At 39.5% G+C, this 20,581-nt stretch overlaps 1 protein-coding gene across 16 annotated transcripts in view; it reads left to right on the forward strand.

Moving 5' to 3' along the window:
- Positions 1–20,581, forward strand: part of MIPOL1 (mirror-image polydactyly 1) — a 201,633-nt gene that overhangs the window by 153,356 nt on the left and 27,696 nt on the right. Inside the window, exon 10 of one of the 16 annotated variants that reach the window (XM_075103426.1) lies at positions 13,572–14,307. The exons of the other annotated variants lie outside the window; for them this stretch is intronic. Within the exon in view, the coding sequence (XP_074959527.1) occupies positions 13,572–13,641 (70 nt within the window). The 3' untranslated portion in view covers positions 13,642–14,307. Of the gene's footprint in view, positions 1–13,571; positions 14,308–20,581 lie in introns of those variants that run through there. 16 annotated transcript variants of the gene reach the window in all.

A 20,581-nucleotide genomic window follows, 5' to 3' on the forward strand; every position in this document is an offset into this window, starting at 1 on the left:
ACAGTGGGATTAGTGAGCTTGCAACCACTAGTGCAGAGTGGTGATCTCAGTCCTTCCTCTAAAGCAATAGCAGGATACCTTGAGCACCTGCCCCTGCAGTTTACCTCAGAACTGATCTTTTCCTGGCTGGTTTTTTACATCACTTTTTCAGTTACGGCCGTTGGCTCATTTTCCTGCTCTTTTCATCCTGTCTGCTCACTGCTATTCTGGCAGTTGCTGTCATTGTTTCAGTATTAGTTGCTTTATACATAGCATGGTATAATTACAGTCTTTAAGAAGAATGACCAGATAATTATGTAACTGTAAACCTACAGTTCTCTTTGCTGAATGATTTTGGGGAGAACAGGAAGAAGACAACAGTTGTGTTTTAAGTATTTTCTGTCCTTGCAGCAGTAACTTCTATTTTATCCAAGAGTTTTAGACTCCTGACATCAAACATAAATCTTGAGCTAGTTAATTTTCCCAGTTCCAAGCAGAGGAGAGATTCTCTTTTATATCAAAGAGATGACGTGCTTTTGTCTATTACACAGTGGGACACAGTGTGATACGTCTTCTTGTGAAGGAACCTAACCCACTGCAATTTGATGCAGCCTAACTTATGGGGAAAAAATGGTTCTGTAAGGGACCGCTAATGGTTTTGTTTGTCTTTCATTATTAAGACAAAACTCAGGTACTATTCAAACTATATTTCTTAGTTTATTCTCTACATAAAAAGTCCAGATAATTCCTGTGGAAGATTTGGACATGCAGGGAATGAAGTTTTAGCCCTTGTTTGTGGTTTGTTGTTTTGGTTGTTTTTTTTTTAATATGCATGCTTTCTTCCTGTTTGTTTATTGAACTGAGTGCTGAAATTAGTAAAAACTGGGGGTGTTTTTTTAATTGTCTTTTAAATCAGATTGATTAAAACCATACCTTCTCTGAGCAACCCATGGAGGTTTCAGTGAATTTTAGTAAATTTGTGGGGGTGAGGGAGCCAACACTCTGGTAATTTGGACCCGGGTTTAGAATCTGCAGGTTTAAGCTTCTCCTCTGTTACTGTGCCACTTTCCAGTGGGGTGCTGCAGCCCTGAAAGAATTAGGATTTTAGGTTGGTTGGTGTTTCTCACTCTGTAGTCTGATAAGCATTTTCCCACTGGTAAGCCCCTCTATCTTCTTTGCCTTTGTCTCCTTATTGCTTGTGCGATCACAGCTCTTGTTAGTGTTAGAGGAGACAAAAACCCAGGGTTTGGGGACTGTTTCATGAACTGGATCACACAGCTGAAGAGGGAAAAACAGATCAGTAAGCTGCTCAGCTTTGGCAAAACGGCTGCATGAAGTTTTACTGGTGCTACTGAGATTTCATGGTGTCTTGGTGCAGGTGAGTGGTGGGGGCAGAACCCTAACTTGTTATCCTTGTTATCCTTATGTATTTCATACTTTACTGGATTTATTATCCTCTTCCCCCTGCCCCATTCCCAGATTTCTTGTTCTCTAGCCTGGAATTGTTTATTGTTTCTCCTTCTGCATTTGCTCTACCTTCCAGCAATAATAAAGTCAGAGAGACTGACGTTATAAATCAGTGGATAGGGAACTTTCTTGGGAGCGTGGCAGACCAGACTCGCATCTGTACTTCAATTAATATTTGACCATTTGCACTGTAGAGGAATGGTAGTGAGAGACTCTGGTATATATCATAGGCTTGGTGTTTACAGTGCCTGTTTGGCAGGCAATGAAAAGGCAAAGTAGTATCTGAATCTGTTGGAGGGGTGGAGGGTGTCTTCTTTTTTTTGCCTCCCAATGGAATGTCTTAGCCATCAGAGTGCTCTCCGAGCTTCCTCTGTCTCTCATTCATTTAGACACACTCAAAAATACCTTTGAATATTTATCTTTTTGCCTTGACATGATTTTGAAAATTTTCCTAGCTCACTGAGAAAAAAACTTGTAGTATGGAAAAACTCAGCTTTAGTGATTTATAAAAACTTCAAGGGAGAGGAAGCACTGAGCTGTCAGAGGTCCCAGCCACCTGATGGAATAACAGGCCACCCCATGCCATCCCTGCAACCAGCACAGAGGTGAGTGTAGTACACCCAAATTGCCTTGTGCTGCTGTTGACTCAGGCGTGGACTAGTCTGACCTACATTTTATGAAATCTTTGTGCCTAATGTTTCCAGCGGCTGGCACTTGGCCTTCAGAGGTGCCTTGCCAATAGGAAACATTAAGCAGCAGGTCTGAGGAGGAACATGGGCAGCATCTATATGGGCCAAAGTGCCTAACACTCCGGTGCAGTTTTAATTTGTACCGTCTACTGTGCTCATTTCACTACTGCCTCTGCTACTGGGTGTGTTATATTGGCAAACTCTCTCAAGTTTTTAAGATTAGTTGAGGACCAGCAAGTCACTTGTTGTGCCAAGCCCATTAAAGCTAGAAGCACTCGGCAACTCCTTCTACTGTATTTCATCAGATTTGAGCAAACTTCTTCCCTACCTATTTGCTGTCATGGGGTAATGTGAACTTAAACACTTACCTTGTTGTTTTTGCTGCGATGGACCTTTCCAGATGAGTTTCTGCTCTTCTCTAAGAACAGGGGTTTGCTTGACAGAAAGGAATTCCTTGCCATCGGACGCTGATACGGTCTCACGACTCTGTATACATGGCACTGCTAGCTTTCTGTTAGCAGCTCACCTTCACCTGTCTGATTCTTTCCCCTTCTCTTTTACCTCTGCTCACTGTGGTTTTCTGTTATGCCTTCCTTGTTTTCTCAGTGAGCTGAAAGTCTAGGAAGTGTAATTTTGTTCAGTGCTTTTTTGAAATAAGTACATAGCTAGAGGTTTCTAGGACCTGTTTTTCAAATTTGTTAAAGCCTAATAAAATGGAGTTATTGCAAGCAAGGTTTAAAGTCTCTGGAAGAGCTAACTGTGACCAACTGACTGCGACTGATAAGTTGGAGTAGATTAGTTATACAAAGTATTCTACTCTTGTAGAAATACTTGTAAAAATTAGGACATCGAGATCGGTAGAGTTAATACCTATTCTGTATAATGTAAGGATACTCAAAAGAAACTTGGGAAAATCTATAAAGAGCATATGCAGGATAATGAAATCTCTTACCTGGTAGAAAGGCTGTGTGACCAGAGGCTACGTATGCTGATTCTGCTGTTGAAATGCTGAATGAATATAGATGAATCACATCACTAAACGCTGCTTCAGCTGCTTTATTTGTATAAACTGAATAAGAAGTTTTACCGTTTTCCGTAACACCTACAGAGATCTATGGTTATGAAAATGCAGGTACTCGTACTTCAAAATCAGGGAAGGAAAACAGATACAGGATAAGAAGCAGCCCTCTCTAGAGCAAGTTAAAGAAATACAGGAAAACTCTGTGTGTAATAAAAGCCGTTTGAAAGACAAATTTTCCCATGAGAAGTTTGAAAGAAAATCTAAAACTGCAAAAATATAATTCAGCTTGCCCTATAAACATTGTATGAAAGGGAATTTCTTTTGTTATGAATATGATATTTAGAAATAAAGTAATAACGTTGTCAGGAGGACTTTAAATGCCATTTCTTTTTTGTTGATTTTTCACAGGATATGTTTTTATGTTAAAATGTCAATAATAAGGAAAATGTTCATTTTGATGTGTTTCAGTTCTCTTCAGCTAAAGAACTGAAACAAAACAGCATTTCAAGCTGAGATGTCAAGGTGAAAGGAAAATTTTCACTTAGAAATTTGCCACAGGAAGCCAGCACAGGTTTTGTGTTGGAATTTACCTCTCCCAATAATTAAAAAAAAATTGTTTGGTGAGAAGACTTTCCACATGAGCAATTTTCAGCCAGTGCTAGACATAACATTGCTTTTCTTACTTTGATCTTAACTCTGCTCGCAGTGGAGTCAATGGAAAACTTCTGTTAGGAAGTATCTAGGAATTCAGGTTGCAGAAGTCTTCTGCCGGTCTCAGAGCACAAGCCAGAAGACTACCCACCTGTTGTGTTTACAAAGAGAGAAGCCAAGAGTAAGGTGTTATCTTTATTCAGTTGCTTTTTTTAATTTAGAACTTTCATTAAATTGCTAAATGCACGACATGCCGATGCCTTTTACTGGAAAAAATTCTGTTTTTCATTCCATCCACAAGCTGCTTTTCTAACTAATATGATAGAGGGCTCGTGTTTTGGAAGCTGAAGGTTTTTAAAATTTTGTCCAGCATTGCATAATGATGTATTACTCATCTGGTATGGGTAATTGTTCCAGCATAGGTGTGAAGGCTGTCGGTTTTAGAGAGGGTAGGAACTGACTTGGAAGCTTCAGCCACAGTTTTCCAGTGAAGAAGTGGGCCTGCTGGGATTTGCACAATTCTGAACCTCTCAAATATTTGAGTAAAATGTAACATATTAGTAATAGTTTGCTTTTCTAAGCTGTAGTTCATATGGTCATGACAGGAAGGAGAACTAGCACAGGGCACTTGGGTTTTTTCCTAACACCACCAGGAAAGCATGTAAGCAGCAGTACAGAGCTGCTGTCTCACTAGCAGAGAAGATTTTCTGGCTGTGAGTTTGGAAGGAAAAGCCACAGGAGAGGGAGGGAGTTATGCTGAGTGAATCATCAGTGGTATATTTTCTTTGACATCAAGGTGAGTTTAAAGAAGCTCTTCCCCTACCTGAGCCACTTCATGTTTTGTTTTTGCCTTCTTTTCTCTTAATCTGTGCTGTATCAGTTATACAGATTAGAGCATGGCCACCCACAAATGTTTTCATGAGCAACACAGAAGTGCTGTGTTTCTTTCTTTCTTTCTTTCATCTTCTTCACACTGCTGGCTAGCCACAATTAGTATGAAGGCTACTGAATTGAAAAATACAATATTGCAGTGTGTGGTAGTAAAATTTTCTTCTGGTGACTGGAGGCTAGCATCCTGAGTGAGTAAAAGGGCCAAAAATCAGATCTCAGAAGGAAGAGAAACCTGCAAGTCTGTAGACTCAGGGTTGAACCCACTGAGGTTGCTGATGATTGGAGCAAATATAAAGCCATGGTCTGCCACACTGAATCCACCACTGTGTGCCTCCTGTCATCAAGAGAGCTATTTTTATGCAGTTCTTTCTGCTTTCTTAAAGCTGCTGCTTTCATTTTTGAGAGAAGTTTCCTGGCTCTGACAATTTAAATATTTTTGTTTCATGCTCGACATCATTGTTGCTTCCAAACTTTCAGGGTTAATAGCACGTGCCTGTACCATTCAGTAGACACCAAGACAAAAACACTGATCACCACAAAATAAGCTATGAAATGCCCAAATTGTTTCAAGATTTAGAGTAGGAAATAGTTATGGCAATTATGTAAAATTTATCCATAAATGTTGACATTACAAAAGCTGTAACTGCAAGGAATCTCACTCTTTTCAGTTCAGTGAGTCAATCTCATTCAATTCAGTTCAAATGAGATTTCAAAATCGAAATTTCAATTCTTGAATTGAAATCAATTCAATTCATTCATCAATGAATATATGACCATCGAATCAAAAATTCAATCACATTTTTAAATGTAAATTTGTATTCACTGCTGGCCAGACTAGACTTGTATGTGAAAACTGTATCTGCCCAGAAGCCAATAGCCTAACTGTAAATACAGTAGTTTGTTTGGGATTTGTTTGCTTGTCTTCTGTATCTTTTTTTTTTTTTAAAACAAAGTAGGAAACCAGTGGAAGAAAAAGAAAGAGTGCTCATTTGTCTTTTGTATTATTTATTTGTTATATATTTATTTTGTTAGTAATTCTGGTGCTTGCAGCAGGAAAAAAAATTATTTCATTTATCTATTCTTTTAAAATAACATAGTAAGTAAGAAATGTTGGGTAGGAACAGTGAAGTCACAGTTGGATATTACTGTTACAAGATAGGAGATGACAATGGTATCTCTTTAGTGTATCTGTTATCTGTAGTGTCATTAAACCTAATGATGTGCTAAATAGAAAAGCATCCTTATCACATCGCAAGACCTTGAATTGTCTCAAAGTTGCCATGCCTGGGGGTTCCCTTTGGCTTTCGGAAAGGCTTTGGAGTCAGAAGAAGCTACAGTTCAGAGTGCATTTATGCGATCAAAGCTCTTTAGACAGATGGCTGCTAGCACTCCAAAATTATTAAAATATGTTCCAAGCAACATCAGTCTGTGGGCTTGGGGACCCAACCTTTCATTAGTCAATAAAGGGTCTTGAGTTCTTGAAAATGAAATCTTTAAAAGCTAATAAGGCTGCTGGTTTGCTCTGAGCTGTTTCTTTGGATTTGCAGTTGTGGATTGGACTTGGGCCAGTATCTGTCCAATAATATGAAGCCTTAAGGAAAAAAAAATCTGGTTACAAGAGGCCTCCCAGCAGATCTGCCTGTTAAACAGTGTGGCCAAAATTTTCAGTCTTGCATACATTAGTTTAGGCACCTGAGTTTGCACTTAGGGAGCTGGGAAGGGATCTGCAAATGCCCCTTTGGAAAGCCAGTCACTCGCTGGAGTACAGTCTAAGTATAGGCACCAAAGCTTGATCATTTTGACCTGTTCCTTTTTATTTTTAAATCCTTATGGGTTGACCCAGGAGCATCTCTAAAATACTTTCAGGGAACCATACCAAGATCAGTAAGCAAGTTTTCCAGAGCTTTTACAAATCAGTAATATACCTACAGTGTTCCCAAGTGTCATCAGTGCTTGCTAAAAAATAATGTGCCATAGTATAATTTGGTACTATAGCGCAGTTGGGTTTATTCTCTTGTCTACACCTGCTTTGTGAGAGACAGCAACTGGCGGCTTGTGCAAATGTGAAGTGTCTATAACCTCTGCATGTCTGTGTGAGGGAAGCAGCAATAAATGTCTGTTTAATAAGATCCAAGCCTTCTGTTTCTTTTTTTTTCTTTCTCTGACAAAGGAGAAACTGCTCTCACAATTTGTAAACTTCTGAACTTGAAGTGTTCTTGCCCCATAGACTCTTTCCCCACAAGTCTCAAAATCTGAATATAAGTAAATTCTCTCAAAAATGCCTCAAGGTTTAGTCCACTGCTGGCTAAAAGAAAATGTATTTTAAAACACATGAGAGTTTTGACATACACCAACAGAAGCAAAGCATGTCATGGTGATCGCATCAGCTCAGTGTGATCTCATTAGCCAAATTGTTCAGCCTGTCTTCTTTCACCTTGGGAACAGCTTTCTCATTCCTTTTGTCAGGACTTGATGGGGCCAGCAACTGAAGTTCTTCCCCCTCCCACACCATAGTTTCTCCGAGAATGTTGTACTCCGTTTCTCTTTCCCATAGGCTCCCTCTGAAGGTTTGCCTGTGCTCCAGTTTGAACAACCAGAGAATTTTATTCGTCATAAACATAGGCAAGGTGTTAGTGTCTTTCAATAGATGTATATCAGATTCTGAGTTCTGATTATTTTGGCGAGCTGACTTTTGTTTTTGTTTGTTGTAAAATGTCTGGTTTGTGTGTCCCAAAGCTTTTTGTCCACCACCTAAAGAGTCCTGTCATCTACTCTGCTCTTACAAATGACTTCTGAACTGGGTCCCATTCTCCCGAGCTCTAGGCATATAGCTCTAGGCATAAGTTTTTTAAAACCTGTGCCTAGAAAAACAGAGAAAACCGTTTTTCAAATTCCTGTGAACTAATATTTTTCCTCAGACAAATCTAAGACCTCATTTTTCCCAGAGTAGGCCACACAAGACAAAGGTCTACACTAAAAATTCAGGATGTAGTGAACATACCTGTTTCCCTTGGTGTCTCCATTTCTGCAGTTCCTTATGAACAGATATATTTACCTTGGACTTGAGAGTTCTCCCATTGATCTAAGTGTGTTCTGAAGTGGGCTGTTACTGTATCTCTATTACTGTTCTGCCTCCTAAAATTTATGAAGTTGACCAATTGACCTAAATGAATCAAACTTCAAGGTAGGGAGATCCACAAAGCCTTCATCAAAGTGTTACAATTTTAAGGCTCGATAGATCATGAAGAACTAGCACTAGGAAAGGAAGCTAAGAACAGATTCTCGGTGTCTTGGGAGCAGACAGAATTTTTCTCCTTAGGAATTATGTCTCTCTTTATATCTCCTAAGGTACCAGACTTCATATTAATCACACTTCCCTCTACTCCAGAGAATCACAGAAACCCTTTTATTAAACAAGCCAGCATTCTACATAGCCTGTGTCACTTCTTTTTTGGATCATTTTTCTGAGCTCTGCGGAAGCTCATTTCCAGTGATACCATGTAACAAGAAAGTGCTGCTGAATGCTCCGTCCCTATACTCAGGTCTGAGGTTTCCAGAGAACTGAGCAGGATATGAGTCTGGAGAAATGGATGATTTTTACATGCTGCTGAAGTGCTTGGGGAGCTCCTGCTTTGAATATTCTGATTTGTCATTGTTTTAATCTGGAGTTGCAATTCCCTGAAACTTGTAAGCACCAGGTTCTAAAGGTCTCCATTAGGGGAGTGGAAATGAAGGGCCTCTTTTGGAATGTTTTTTCTTTGCCTCTCAATTCCCCTAGCTGTAAGACATGAAGAGTGCTACTCAAGCATTTTTTGGAAAAGACACTGATTTCAGTTTTTGTTATTAGATTTTGCTAAGTGTTAAGTGGGGTAAGTCAAAATTTTTTTATCACAGTAGCTATTGTATTGCAGCAGTCCTTCTGAAATGCAAGCACAGAACTGCCTTTTCGAGACAAACCATACACTGTGAGTGCCCCATTAATACATTTAATGTTTAATGACCAACTGTTTATCCCACTTCCACTAAATTACTGTAAAGTTACTATTCCAAGGAGAGAAAGTAGCTTTTTATTCTGGAGAAGACTGTGGCATTCATCACTTTGAGTGAGACCATAATCTCAAACAGTTCATAATATTTCCTCTGCTAAAAGGCAGCAAGAATTTGGAAACCTTTAGAATAAGGGTGAGGCTGCAAGAGAGAAGAAAGTATCTGCTCTCCAGGTAGGTGAGTCCAGTTGTTGTCTTAGTTCAGGTTTGGGGTGTAGTTTTGGTCAAAATAATGAAAATATATATATATATATATACACACACACCTTTGTTGTAGAAATGTCACAGAGTTCCTTCTTTCTGTTTGTAGCACTGCAGGTCTTTATGATTGGGGGGAAAAAACTGGTTTAGTGAAGGAGGTGTTGAGCCTGCCAAAGTTGATGGAGGTGAATTTGGATAGCCACTTAGTGTGGGACAGCTAGGCAGGAACAGAGAAGAATGTAAAATTAGTAGATTGCTTCAGATTTATGCTTGCCAGAACAAAACAGGTAAATTGTTTGTGAGTTTAAAGACCCTGAGTTTGAAGACTTAAGTAATGACATGCCTTTAAAAAAATCCAAGAAGATGTTGGTATAATGATATTTCTTTTGAACATTTAGCTGGAGGAAGGTTACAAGAATGTCGAACACTTAAAAATTATTTTTACTCAACTAATGCTTCCATAATGGACGTTAATACTGTTGACATTACTCATGGATTGAATGCAAGCAATTTAGACAATAGATAGTATCAGGTGCTAATAGATCAAATGTAATTACTCTTGATGAAATAATTTCACACACTTTAGCAAAATCGTTTCAATTATTCACTGTAAAAGAAAACACTGAGCAGAAGTGAAAATACTAAGCTTTCTCCTCTAGGGGCATTGTATGCATTTCTGAGTCATATTTTTTTCTTCATAGCAACCTTTCCTCTATAACAGCTTCCAGTGCAAGTTATTACAATTCTTTTTGCATAAGATAGGTCATGTGAAGTTCAGCTGTAGGTGGGGCCACTGTGGTAGTTTGGGGGACAGTCTTAATAGATCCGTTTCAATTAATTAAGTCATGCATTTTTTTTATTAACAAAACCTGTATGTCAGGTTTAGCCAGCTGGGAACCATTCTTATGGTTGTTATCTTTGTCAGAAGGAATATTGTGAAAATAAGGAATTACTGTACACGCTTTAACTCCTGATTAAACAGAGGAATGACATCCGCTCACCCACTGTCCATGAAAAAATAACTTAGGGGCAAATCATAGGCTTGATTCATAGGTTTGATCTTACATATCTCATTAAGGTAAAAACTCTGTACATCGCATTCAAAATTTACCCTGAAGCATTTGTGTCACACCTATCCCATGGTCATTGAGGTAAGCAAGTTAAGGTCAAAATTGCAAATATCTAGATTACTTATTTTTTTCTTTTTACTCTTGAAGGAACTACTTCTTCTTGCCCCTCTTTTTGGATGTATAAAGCAATATTTTCTTGCATTCTTTCTCTTTCGGTGTTCCATTCCCAGAGATCAGGAGGAAGCAGTAAGATGTCCAGGAAGTGTTTAGTTGTACCAGACACCCAGAACAGTGCAGAGCACCTGCTAATGGCCACAGACTTTAGCTTCCTGATACAAATAAATTCAAGGCATTCTTTACTAGGCTTTCTCTTGGTCCTCAGCAGGAAATGCGCTGATGACTTTCACTATCATTAAAGAAGATTGAACTGAGAGGAGGTTTCACCGAAGAGGAAGGAGGAGTGCTGTGAATTTTTCCCTCACCCAAAGGAGTGGGAGGAAGGATGGGTAACAAGGTTCATATTAACTGATTTATTTTTCTTTTGCGTCTGAGCTATGCAGGATCTTAATGTTATCCAGGCTCATCTAACATCACATTCTGTTTGTTTCAATCTTATTCTGTGAAAGGGAATTATACAGAGGCTAGATTTCCATCCTAAGGTCTTTGATGGAGATACAGAAATACTTATTCTTCTGTTTAGCTCTTCTTCACTACTATCTTCACTAAGAGAGTCATATATTATCATACTTCTACAGTTGGGACAGTAGAACAAGGACCATCATGATGTAGGAACTCAGTTTTCCATCTTAAGCAAAATTACTGTTCCCTATTGGAGGAGAGTATAATATCAGTTGAATGTGTGTAAGAACAGTAGGAAGTATTCATATTAATTATCTTGTCTGTCCAAAAAATGAATAAGGAATAGAACAGTGTTGAATTCAGTGTTGACTAGATTTCACATGAGTTTTCATAGTCATTCAGTTTCCCTGTTAGGTCCTGAGAAAATCTTTTTTTTGGTTCAGTGCAACCAATACATTTCCTGCTACAGTATTTCACTTTTATCTGCTGGTTATGGAGAAATTATATGCTGGTAAAAAGAAAAAGCTGCAGTTTTTTCTGTGAACTCCTGCTTCATGAAGTTAAAACTGGTTTTTTCCTCTTCACTCAGGTTAAATTAAAGTGCACAATAATATTACTCTTCTACAGATTTTATTTCAGTAGCCCAGTGGTCAAAACCCATGACTGTAAAAGAAGAGGGAGGTGAGGGAAGCTGATTTAAAAGCTTTAGGATACAGAAATCAGTTCAGCATCAGTTTTCAGCCACTTTCCAACCACTACATTGTGGAGCGCTCTCTTCACTGGTTTTTCTCCAGCAGCCACCAGTCTAATCTCTCACTTCTCAAGAGGTATGCGAGTTCTGTGATTCAGCTTCCAGTCAGTGGGCCGTGTTCAGCTGATGGCCCCTTTTGCCTGGGAGGAAGCAACAAACATCTTCTCAAGTAACAAGGATCTTGGGCTCACAACAGCTCGACAAAGCACGGGAGGCTGCCATTGCTGCCCTGCACCCCATGGTGGCAATGGTGGCTGTACCTGCAACAGGGAGGCAGAAACTGCCTCCTTGTGAGAAACTGTGGTGTTTTTTCCATAAAGTTCCCGAACCTGGATCTATCTACTGAGGTTACCAGGCTGATGTGCATTAGCAACACATGCATACTGTTAATTAGGTCTTTTGTATCTTCCCAAAAATAGTAATTTTCACTGAGACTTGAACCAAGATCAGGGCCTCCGGTTTCCAGCTGCAGCACATGTCAGTAATAAGAAGTAATCCTGGGCCCCCAAAGCTTAGAATTTAAGGAAGACAAAAAGCAAGGGAAATGCACTTTGCTCCCGGTCTCAGCATGGCAGGCTGAGGTTTGCATGTTGTGACTTGCTCAGTACCACACAGAAGATGTGAAATAGAAGAGGGAATTCAAGACAGAGCTCTGATCCCCAATCCACTAAATCATTCCCCCAGCACGTGTCCTTGTTTTGCGTTAAGGAGAATGGCCCAGACAAGTCTGCCCAGTTGCTTCAGTAAGCATTGGTACAATAGGGAAGCAGACTTCCCCTATATTAAATTTCCCAGGCGTTCCCTTTATCATTTAAGCCATCGTTTTAACTGCCTTCTTTCTTAGCGCTTAACTGTCCAAGGAGCTGTATGATTTATATGAATAAGGGTTTGGCAGCAGCAGCTAGGTAAGACATGGCTTACTGAGTAGCAATACTTTGCCATTGTGTCATTTACATGTCTTTCAGGAGGTGACTTGCTAAGTGTGTATCTGCATAGCAATGCCCAAACCAACCGCATTTTTGTGTGGAGGAAGCCATGATAGCTTTAAAGTAGACATTATGGGCATCTGTACCAGTCTGGAGGAAGGTTTCCAGACTGAGCACATGCAGTTGTCCTAGTGACTCACCTGGCACTAAAGAGTGGCACGTGTTGCTGTGCACAGTATCAAGAAAGTGGGCAAGCCATGTGCTAGGCACACTCACCTAGAGTTCATCAGTGTACCTCACTTCTTGGCACATTGGTGACCACAGCTGGGCATGTGCTGGAGCACAGAACACCTTGTTTGCCTTTGGTCAGAGTTGCTTAACATTTTTCAGTAACACCTTTGAGAAAAATCAGACAAAACTGTTCAAATGCTCTCTGTTTTAGTTTCCTGGGACAGGGGGAAGTATCCTCAAATTATGTAACATGGTATTTTTGAAATTCTTTTTAAAAGTCATTGAGAGATTTTTAACCAGCTGAATCGTTCAGCAAGAAAAGAACAACAAAGGGGCAGAGCCCCATGTGAATTCCCTTCACAGGTCAGTCACACTGAGGGTTTCTAGCTTTAGTGCTACTCAGCTCATCCATGAGATCATCCCTCTCTCAAATTCCATATGTATTTGGTTATTCCATCTTTGAATCACGTTTCCATTCTTTGTATTTCTTTTAATTGCCTTCTCCTGGAGAGACTCTTGTCTTCCATCTACTCAGCTGGATGTTCCTGGCCATGCTTGGAAGGCAGGGCTGGCTTCCAGCCCTGGGTCCAAGGCAGCTTCGTCTCTTGCTTTTCTGGTTCAGTGGGGGAGTTAAGCCAAGCGATCACAATAGCAAATCAGGACAGCCATAAAATTCACGATCATGTCTGATTTATAAAGATAACATTGTCTTAAGTATAAGATATTTTCTGAAATTATTAGTAACAGACTTTCTTCAGCTCGTCATTCCTCAATGGTGCCATGCGCTTTACTGCTTGATTGATTTATATGCCTTCATGATTTTAATTAACACTGTTTTCATCATAGCCAATTACTAGTGATTTGAAAACTCCAGGCTGTTCAGTTTATCTATGTCAGTGTTTGGGAATTATTCTCATGCTCTTTATTTTCAAAATCTCTTGAATGGCACCAAAAGCACTAAAGAGGCCATTTAAACACTGGGGAAAAAAATTATGCTTATACTTCTGGGAAAACATTTATGGTGATTCACATTTTGGAAACTGAAACACTATCAATGTTTTATTCCCAGATTATTTTCCAAGAAAAAGCTTGGATCCACTGCTGAATCAGTTTCTTCAAAATACTTAGCCTCATACTGAAGTTGAATCATGCAGAGAAGGCTGGAATGCTGTGCTGGGGGAGGAGGTCAGGAGACTCCTTCATCCTCCATCCTGTGACATTAGCACAGAGGCATGGAATAAGCCTATCTCAGTCTCTGAGGTGATGTTTGGATCCTACCTGGCTGTAGCAGAGGGTACACATGATAGATGTTAAAGTGGTTTTCTGTTTAGTTATCTAGACAAGCTGCTTTGCATAGAAAAATAGAAAATGGAAAAACGCTTAATAAAACTCATTAGCTGAGAATATACCCACTTGAAGATGGGAATATTTACTGTATGGGAACAAAAAGTCTCTGGATCTATTTTAGAGTTCGTTTTTTTTCTGTGGTGAAGAGAGGCTAAAAATCCTACGCCATCTTGATGTGAGTGAGAGTTAAGAATTTTACAGAAACTGAAGCCCTGTAAGAATATCTCAAATGTGCACTTGTATAACTGGTTTTGAGCGAGTCTGGCACAGTATTTACTACTACAGTATAAAGGGCTGGGTTCCTTGATGTATATTTCTAGTTGGCATTTTATCAAGGAAATAAAGTCTGATTTTTCTTTATTTTGTGACATATGGATTGAAACTACATTTTCTCTGTCCAAAGCCTTGATTTAAAAGCATTAGATCATTAAAGTAAGTGCTTTTGCATAGGACTAAAATTGTAACTGAACAAATCATTTATGCAGAGAGAAGCAAGATAAAGTTTCTTTCAAGAGTTCTTTAACATATCAGATTGATAAGAGTCAAAACACCTTTACTGCCATTAAATATTTACCAAGACTTGGCTTTTGGAAGAGGGGCAGTTCAGTGCAGTGTGTTTGGCTCCATGCAATGCTATTGATTAGCTATCAGAAGGACATAGTTAATGGGTAACTGGAGGTATTACAGAGCGCTCCACATTCTTGTCAAGTCTTTTCTCTGAAGATGACCTAAAATAAAGTCAGTTACAACTGGCGTTCACCCTGCAACAGATTGCACAAGCTCACCTACGGTATGAACAAAAGGTTCACAAGAATCAGTTGACCAGGGCTTAAGCAATCCTTTCTAGTAGTTGTTGTCATCACTGGTGGACTTTAGAATGGCACATGTTTACATTTAATTAGAAAGACCACACAGTTTACATCGCACAGTAGCTATCAGTATTGAATCAGAATTGATTTCCGCTCTCTTTCTCAAATGACTGTTTCCTTCAGACTAATTAAAAAAAGGCACATAACAAAATGACTCATATAAATTTTAAAGCAAAGTAAACACTATTCCCTAGAGACAAAAATAAAAGTCAACAGCACTTAGTCATTACATTGAGCTTGTTCTCTGGTGATTCTGATGCCTGCATTATGATATATATCAGTACTATCAGATTTATATTATATGGATGTATGTATGGATGTATATATGAAGGTACCCCTTTGCACTGAGGGAACACTTCACTGACTGTTTCAGTCTGCAGGGTCAGGATTCTTATTTGTTTCATCTGAATTGTTGCAGTTTATCTAATACAAGAGGTGATTCACTAGTATTGCTATATTTTGCAGAAGGTTTTTGTTAATTTCAAATAAAATTGTTTGTGTGTAGGCCACTCATGTAAAAGGGAAGTCAGAAGCCATTATCCTTACCAGTGAGATGCTGCAAAGAAAACTAAAGGCATGAACCAAATTAGCCTTAATTTCATGCATTATTTCCAACAAAGAAATGTCTATTAGTTTTGTTACTTATGCAGGCTAATCTAAATTCAAACTACAGTGACAGGATACATCATTTGAGGCTCCTAGCAGAAATGCCTGACCCTTGAATATGTACATTCTTTGTCATTAGGAAAGTTTTCCATGGCTGGCATTTTGAAGAGTAAAGGTTCAAGCCAGTGATTTGCTGTCTACTGTCAGGTCCACAGGAGCTGAAGGGGTTGCATTCCAGACCAGGTCGGTAGGTGGATATATGGAGCTGTAGGAGCTGATCCTGAAACACATGCTGAGAAGGCCTGATATTCATTTATGCCATAATACCCTGGTTTCCATGTAAGAGTCAATGGTCAGAATGAGTTTAGCTTTGAGGAAAAAGGTGCACAGTTCTTAAAACCGATGTTGCCGAAAGTGTACTCAAAGTATAAAAAATAAACTGCTATGACCTTTAAGACAAGATCCTCCGTCTCTTTTCCACCAAGTTTGTGTTTCTGCAAATCCCTGACATAGGCAATTTCCCAGCTGGCCTGAAGCCAGAGTAGCTGGCTCTACACCACCCACGTACACACCCCTTCAGTGATCCATGTCAACCAAGTGGCCTCCAGCAGCCGGCAGAGAGGCACAGGGGCTGCCAGTTCAGCCTGGGGATGGGGAAGGTGAAAATACCTCTTGTCTTAGAGCTGGCTGCGCCCCTCCTCCCTGTCTGCTGCCCGCAGCTGAGCCAGGATCTGCTCTGCCCCAGCCTCGCATTTCCCAGGGAAAGCGGACAGGGTTTTGTGACACATGGTAAAATGTAGAGTTGCTGGCACCATCTTAAACATCCTTTATATCCAAATACTCTTGATGACTTGATGCCAGACTGTCTTCAATTAATAGATAAGGTTCCCTCTGTATTTGCAGTGTTACCTAAACAATTACTGTAGGGAATAACTACAGTATTACAAATACTAAGTTAAAGTTATTTTGTCAACTAAAGCCATTGGCAAATATTTAAGAATGGCCAAAGCATATGAACTGGCAATAAAGAACAGATACAAGATAGCAAAATTCTTACTTGTAACTTCTAGCATGATAAAGTAAACACTGTGCAAAATAAAACTATTTTTTAAATTTCAGATTAATTTTACTTAGTTAGAAGCAAGCCTTCGAGGCTGGGTAGTTGCACTCTGAATGCTTAGGCTACAATACACTAATACAGCCAATATCCTGTCAAAATACAACAGGAACATTTTAAGGCAAGTTGGGTTTTAGGAATAACATGTAGTCTAGTAAAACTGGGAAGAGTAGCCACAATAGTTGCTGTTGTATTGAAAACACAGTCCCCTGATTCCTGGAAGAAATTTGAGAGCAATTAACACAGGTACATTGTGGAACCGTGAAGGTGTGTAATTAATGTTAACATGTATCAAGTAATAGGATTAAAGCATAAAACCTACAGTAGTCTCTTCTGTAAACTCAGATGTACTGTATCTGAGTGTTGATGTATGTATGAAAAAAAGCTAATGCTAAGTTATCTTCCAGACTCTAATTAATCAATTAGAGATAACAGAGACCCCAGCTCTAGGTGCATCATGTGCTCAGGAAATTCAGGTGCATTTCTGCAGATCTAGCTGAAGAGGATACTTCCACAGCTGTAAAAATCTCAAAAACACTTCCTTCTACCCATCGTGTCATGTATGTTTTGCTCTGTTTCAACTGAACATTATTCCTCCAGAAACCACTTTTGTAGGGGTCCTGGACCATTTGGTGGTGTGGTGAACATGAGGAATGATAGGTGGTGCCAGATGCCGTGTGTGTATCATTGTCATGTGAGGCTGTGCTATCTGAGCAATTTGCCCAGTGGCTGCATGAAGTGAACCGGAGACGTTTGATTACTGTGCAACTCCATAAATTAAAGGTTTGTAATGGAGCTACGGTTTCTGATTATTTCATGTTAAGAACATGTCTCAGCCGTCCTTCAAGAAAAACTCAGATGATTAAATCACATGCCCTGTGTCCTCACTGCCTCTCCCAAGCTAGTCACAGGGGAATGGTGTGGGTACTGCAGTTGTCCTGGAGAGTGAAAATGAAGCCCAAAAGAAAATGTTTGCTGCTTGGCATCATCATAAGACCGTCTGGGTTTAGTTTTGTCCTAAATTCAGACAGTGCTGCATCTAACAGCTCTTTCAGCAGTGATGGGTCTCTTCAGTAGTGAAGCTTAGAGCACCTTGCAAAGATAGTATTGTGATTGTTCTTTCTTAAAGATGAGGAGGCTGAGGCTGAAGGAGGAAAAATGTGTTTGTTAGTGCCCTTTAATTTGTATGCGTTGAAAAATGGAAGTTCTAGATTGATGATAGTCATTTCAAGTTTTCACTGTAGATAATGAACCTGTGCTTGAATCATCTAGCGTCCAGCCTGTTTGTACCCTTGTACATGTTGCAGGTTTCTCTAGATCGTTTCAGAAGAAAGGCTGAAACTTAACCTACTGCTCACGGTGGATCCCTTTTGACATGTAATTGTGTTCGGAAAGTATGGACGTGCATGATCAGTTCTAATCTGTCAACATGTTACCATGTAAAACCCTGAGGTTATATCCTCAGCCACCACAGAGAAGAAAATCAGTGGTGGCTCTGTTCAACAAGTGCTTATCATTGGGTGTGGTGAGAGAGTATAAAGAGGATGCCTGAGCTCATCTTAGACTAAGAATGCGTGGGTACACCACACACAAGAGAGCGACACTCTGTGATGGACCGTGACAGTGCAAAGAACATACTCTGGTTATGCACAACATGCACTACTGTTATTACATGGTCTATGGCATGTGCGCCACAGATACTAACACAGCTGCTGCCTTTGGTTAAATTAGTGAGAGATGTTTGGGTGGTTGTACTGAAGAGAAAACAGAGTCCTCTTAACTCATGTAATTGCAGACGAAGGAAGGCTAGTAAAATATTTGTCTATGGTAGGGCAATGCCACCTAGTTACCAGCCTACCAGCTGTCAGGCTCCTGACGCACATGTAATGAAAACTTGACCATTTTATATCCTCTGCTTTACAGCAAAATGTCAAAGTCCTTCTAGGTCTTATGGGCTTTTTTTTTTAATGTCTTACTGCAGTGTTTCCTAAGAGCACCTTTGAGGTAGTATTTCCAAGGTATCAATGCTGCCTAGCCCTTTAGTGCACTCACCGGTATGAAGGGACCCTCTTCAAAGCCATCCTGAGTGCAGGCTGAGGTCTGAAAGGTCTCCAGAACTTGAGTGTCAGAAACATTTGTGGTGAAAGCCAAGGTCAGACCTCCATGCCTTTGGGAACGTTGGCTATGTTTATCACTGGGGTGGGGGAGGAGGGAGAGGACGGTTAGGGAATGTTTGTTTTTTGCTGGTTTTTTTTTTTTCTTCCTTTAGGTAGAGAGTTTCTCTATGTTGTTCAGTAATTGCTTCAGGTGGAAAATCATTTCCCACCTTGCAGTAAAAGTATGCCTGGCAAGGAGAGAAGTGTTATAAGAGCAGCACTTCATACAGTTGATTTTCAGCCAAAGTCAAGTCCCCCTGGGAGCAGTTACAACTGGTGAAATTTTTCAGAAAGCTTGAAGCTACTCTGGCTTTGGGGGCTGACGAGACCTCTTGCTATCTGCAGGAGCTGCATAAGTGACATCATCACATGTCACTTTTTCTTCTGCCTGGACACAGTTAAGGTGGGCCCTTGAAGCTCTCAGACCCAAGCTGGAGCAAGAAAGGGGCCATGCTGCCACAGTCAAGCAAAAGGCGTACGCTAAAGAACATGTGAATTACCTAAAGCAAGGAACTGTTTGAATGCATCTGTGACCCATTTTTCAGGCCTAGAACTCCCATTTATTTTTCATTTACAGCATCAATATTCTCTGAAGAAATAATCTTTGGGACATTAACAAAGGAATTTCAAATTAGCAAGTATCAAAAGGGACTAAATAGAAGTATTTTAGCAAAGCACGTATTGATGGAAATCTGGCAATTGCATGCTTTTGAAAAAAAAATTTAAAATATCTATCAACCATAGTGCCTTTATCTGGAGGAATCACACTGGCTATGAAATATATACATGTCAGAATCTACTGATCGCTCAGATGCAATCATTATGAGTTAAAACATGTAATAGTGTATTACATACTGTATTGTTCATGACCAGTCTTTGAGAAGTAGCCCAGCTGTAGCCGCACAAGGCCAGTATTTTAGAATCTAAATAAATTACTATATTTTTCATCTGTTCTGGGAAAAAAAAAAGCCTCAGCTGGTGTGAACAAGTTAGAATATTTAGGCTATGCTCTTTTTTTTATTTTTTCTAACCAGGGACCCATATATTCACTGAACGGTTTAACTTCTGATCTGTCTTTTTATTCTTTTAATCTTCAGCCAGGTGTTTAAGAAGTGGGCAGCAATGGTATTTCGGTAACCTGCTTTCAGCATTATTTGCTTGCCTTTGTATTTTTCCATGGTGATCAATTCCTAACCATAGTGGAACTTCAGTTAGTAAATTTTATATGCAACTGTTAAAGTAATTTTATTTTTAATGACTCTGTTCTAGGGATTTTAATGTCCCTTTATAAATATTTATATTTTCAATATGTCTTCATTTAATTGAAAAGCTTCTTCACATTATTTTCAGACAACTGCAGGTAGTAGGCGTAATGACATATCAACACTCTGACCTTTTAGCTTCTGGATTTCTATTAGTTCATCCACATTTTGCTTGTCCATGTATATTATATTTTAGTATGTATATGATTTTATTCTATGGGCTGTTGGAATGAAGGGTGTTTTCCATACAAACACTTAATAAACTGGAAAGGAAGAAAATATGCTATTGCATACTAGCAGCTGTCATGCAGACTGTCTCTCGAGTATTGTAATCAGTGTGCAATGCTACTAGAAATCCACACTGAAATAATGTTTCATATTCAGGAGGGTGGTCTCGAGTCATATTCATCAATACAGCAACAGCCTCTGATATTCATTAAGTTGTTTTGAAATTACTTCAATTATTTAACTAAAACTGCCACTCATTACAATACCCTGTTGCCATCACTTTTGTTATAAATGTCTGCCATGAATTTCTTCTACTACCAGTGTCATTTTCTAGTGGTATAAAATTCACCAATGAATTATGGCTACGAAGAGATGGGAAGCAATCATTGCTAATTCCACAGAGGGCTTGCTGGTGCAGGCTCCTCCCCTAGTAATCAGCTATTAATGTAATTTCTACTATTGCCCCTTAATAACTCAAGCAGCTGGCTACCTGC

Source organism: Phalacrocorax aristotelis, chromosome 9 (genome assembly GCF_949628215.1).
Source record: "Phalacrocorax aristotelis chromosome 9, bGulAri2.1, whole genome shotgun sequence".
NCBI lineage: Eukaryota > Metazoa > Chordata > Aves > Suliformes > Phalacrocoracidae > Phalacrocorax > Phalacrocorax aristotelis.